The sequence below is a fragment of the Paramormyrops kingsleyae genome, chromosome 16 (assembly GCF_048594095.1).
Source record: "Paramormyrops kingsleyae isolate MSU_618 chromosome 16, PKINGS_0.4, whole genome shotgun sequence".
NCBI lineage: Eukaryota > Metazoa > Chordata > Actinopteri > Osteoglossiformes > Mormyridae > Paramormyrops > Paramormyrops kingsleyae.
In genome coordinates, this window is record NC_132812.1 from 14,641,139 (window position 1) to 14,645,086 (window position 3,948).

General features: G+C 39.2%; 1 protein-coding gene across 1 annotated transcript; it reads left to right on the forward strand.

Moving 5' to 3' along the window:
- The first annotated feature begins 450 nt into the window (after positions 1-450).
- Positions 451-3,478, forward strand: evx2 (even-skipped homeobox 2). The gene is made up of 3 exons (XM_023801836.2): positions 451-1,022; positions 1,410-1,657; positions 2,592-3,478. Exons 1-3 carry the CDS (start codon positions 608-610, stop codon positions 3,195-3,197), a joined length of 1,269 nt encoding a protein of 422 aa, XP_023657604.1. The 5' UTR covers positions 451-607; the 3' UTR covers positions 3,198-3,478.
- The last annotated feature ends 470 nt before the right edge of the window (positions 3,479-3,948 follow it).

Genomic DNA, 3,948 nt, shown 5'->3' on the forward strand with positions numbered 1-3,948 from the left:
GATTATGACAAATCCTAAAACATCCCAGTAAAATTATTTATAGATGAAGATAAAACTGAGGTTTAAAATAGAAGGGAGGAACAACGAAGAATCAAAATATAATGATATTCCTAAACGAGGAGGGAAATGTTACGGCGCTCATTTTATTAATCAGATTGTCAATTTCACCCCAGAGGCCAACCCAAGAGCAGTCTACGGCAGCCTCTGATCAACGAAGGGACGGCAGCTCCAGTCTTCACTTCTCATCTCTCCTTCTACTGGGATGAATTCGTTTGACCGCAGGCCGCCTCCATCAGACACTGACAGCCCTCTTGTATTTATTTGCTTATAAAACTCTTATAAGAAATGATTATTCGAACGGCGTCACTCGCACCTTAATGACGAGCAACCACTTTTTGATGAATGACATTTCGGACTAGAGAGGATGCACGGGTCATTTTGAGCAGTCATTCGTTGCTTGCAGCGGCATTCTTCTGTTTTTGCGTTCCGCGCATAAAAGGTGAAATATTATTTAGGCAGGTGCAGAGCTGAATGCGATCTGAGCCCCCGCCGCAAGTCATTGGAGCGACGTTCCCGGAACTTCTGGTCTGTTTTATAAAGCTCGATCATGGAGAGAATCAGAAAGGAGATGATTCTGATGGAGAGGGGACTACACAGCCCCGGTACTGGGAAAAGGCTTTCGAATGTATCAGATTCGGCTGGAAATGCGGTGCTCGAGGCCCTCGAAAACCAGCACAGTGGTCGCCTCAGCCCGAGACTAACTTCCACATCTCTGCACGGTAACGTCGGGGATATTCCGACCAAAGGCAAGTTTGAAATAGACAGTTTGTTCAGCCCTCATCACCACAACAGCGACAATGCATCCTCGGTAGAGATTACATCTTCGGAAAACAGGAAGAAAATCATCCTATATCCAGAAGTTTCTCAAGACTCAGACATGAATAGTGATGTGGAGGTGGGCTGCCCGGCGCACCGATCTCCTAATTCCGTCAGTGCCAGCCAGCACAAGGAAAACAACAAAGGTATGCTGTAGTTTTCACATTTGAAACGAAAATATGTTATATTGGTGACAAGAAAAGTGGAGAAATTTCCATAAGCTGTGCAGAAACTGTGTTCAGATTTTTGTAATATGCTGTTTATATTTTTCCGTAGAATGAAGTCACATATAACATACTTTGAATAATAACAGAATTGATGTTTTATTTAGACGTACATTAAACATATTTTTAAAACTATACAAATACGAAATAAAACATATTGCACTCGATTGACATTGATTTCATTATTTATTCCATTTGTTCAAACGTCTGAAAGTAAAATATTGATACATTATACCAAATGTCAGCTATTGGTAACCTAACGGTAACGGCTTCTCTCATTATTTATTTCTTATTTTTGCTTCTTCCTAGGTTTTTCCGACAGTAATTCAGGAACTTCAACCACAAGCGCAACATCACTGTCTAGTGTAAACACCAATGGAAATTCAATAGGCAGTTCCAGCAGTTCGAATGCGGATCAGGTGAGAAGGTACCGGACAGCATTTACAAGGGAACAAATAGGAAGACTGGAAAAAGAATTTTACAGAGAAAATTACGTCTCAAGACCAAGAAGATGTGAACTAGCCGCTGCTTTAAATCTACCAGAAACAACGATAAAGGTATGTTTTTTACACCAATAATTGGTACGTTGTATAGCTATTCTTCGCTTCTAACACGTATACACACGTTGCGCGCACACACATACACGCACACACACACACACACACACACACACAAATAAAGCACAAACACATATATATTAGTGCAAAACACAACAGAAAACAAATTTTCTCGTTGCGGCAGATTATTCGTTCAAGTCTTTTTTAAAATTTTACATATAAAAGGTAATATATACGTTTTTAATTCTGTCAGGTTTGCTCCATATAAATTCAACGGAATTGTAAAACGCAAAAATGTCACATTTTCGAATATAGTCATAATTCAGAAATCTTAATCCCCTTGGGGAAGCGTCTGGGAAATATATTATATTTTGTTTTTTTGTTCATAATTTAATATGTATATACTTATTAATGTAATATGAAATTCAGCAGATATTTCCTATCTATGTAATATTTATGTAGGCCTATACATAATTATATATAACCAAAAAATGGATTTGAATCAGGGACTTTGTATGTGCATTCATTGATTTATTTCAAATATCATAATTTCACATAAATCCATGAAAACAAATTATTGCTTAAATACAATTTTATTTCACTGTTATGAACCAACATTACCCGGATTTTTCTAACAAAGCGTTGAGCGTTATGTTTGCGTTTATAAGAAAATCCTGAACTGTGCGTTAATAGATAATTTCGATAATTTCTTTCTTGAGGTCGTGATTTAAAAAAAATCTGAGCACTAATATTCTGTATGCACACACACACACACACACACACACTATATATATATATATATATATATATATATATATATATATATATATATATATATATATATATATATATAATGAATATAGTGGCGTGCATGTACACAGGATATATATATATATATATTGTGTTAATGACACTCCACTTTCTTTATCTCAAGGTATGGTTCCAGAACAGGAGGATGAAAGATAAAAGACAGCGTCTGGCAATGTCTTGGCCTCACCCGGCAGATCCAAGCTTTTACACCTACATGATGACGCACGCCGCTGCTACCGGAAGTTTGCCATACCCTTTTCATTCCCACATGCCTCTGCACTATTACCCGCATGTAGGTGTCACAGCAGCAGCCGCTGCCGCAGCCGCCACCGGTGCTGCAGCGTCACCTTTTGCAACTTCCATCCGTCCTCTTGACACTTTCCGCGCGCTCTCGCATCCGTACTCGCGCCCCGAGTTGCTTTGCAGCTTCAGACACCCAGGACTCTACCAGTCACCTGCAGGCCTCAACAGCTCGGCCGCGGCAGCAGCTGCGGCAGCGGCGGCTGCTGCGGCCAGTGCGCCGCCGGGCGCCGGCCCATGCTCCTGCCTCAGCTGTCACAGCAGCCAGGCGGCCAGCGCTCTGGGTTCGAGGAGTGCAAGTACAGACTTCACCTGTACAGCGGCAGGGCAAAGGTCCGAGAGTGGATTTTTGCCTTACTCTGCGGCTGTGCTGAGCAAGACTGCCGTTCCCTCGCCGGATCAGAGAGAGGAGGCATCGCTGAACAGATAACTAATAAATGGATACTAAAACACTATGACCGTCAAGTAGCTATAGTATGTTACCATATTTGTTGGTATGTTACTTTATATATTGTTCCGATAATTTGAAATAGCTTTTTGTCTATTTCAGAATGTTTTCAGCGATTTTATTGTAAGTACATTTCAGAAATAGTACGTCAGTATATATTACAAAACCACTTTCAAAGAATCTTTAATTTACTGTTATGTAAGCTGTGAGCTCTTCGAAAATAAAATTAAATTTGCCCTGGGCAGATATATGACAAATTAAGTGCAGACTACTAACTTTAGTATATTTAATTCTAAAATGAAGGGGAAAACAGATTTCATTCAAGTAAATTTTGCTGTTCATTTATTTATTTGTTTGTTTGTTTATTTATTTATTTATTTATTTTGTTCTCCGTCACCTAGTAATTTTTTTGTATATTTCTTACTAAAGTTAATAGTAATACACGTTGATGAATTACCAAATTTTGTGAAACCTGGTAACCCATTTTCATGTGTCGTTCCTAAAACAGTGTATAGCAAAAGTGAGATTCACAATGGGTTAGTCACATTAACATTAATGAGACAACCATGGGCAGTTAGTCATATCTTCCATAAGGATGCAGCCTACCTTATAGCGTACTTCCGAAACTTTGAGCTTGGAAAATCAAATTCACTGCATCCACCGTGTCAGATTTGATGTGAAGATTATGACGAAAATTGCCAATCATGTACCCGGACCTCCTTCGAATGTGGAA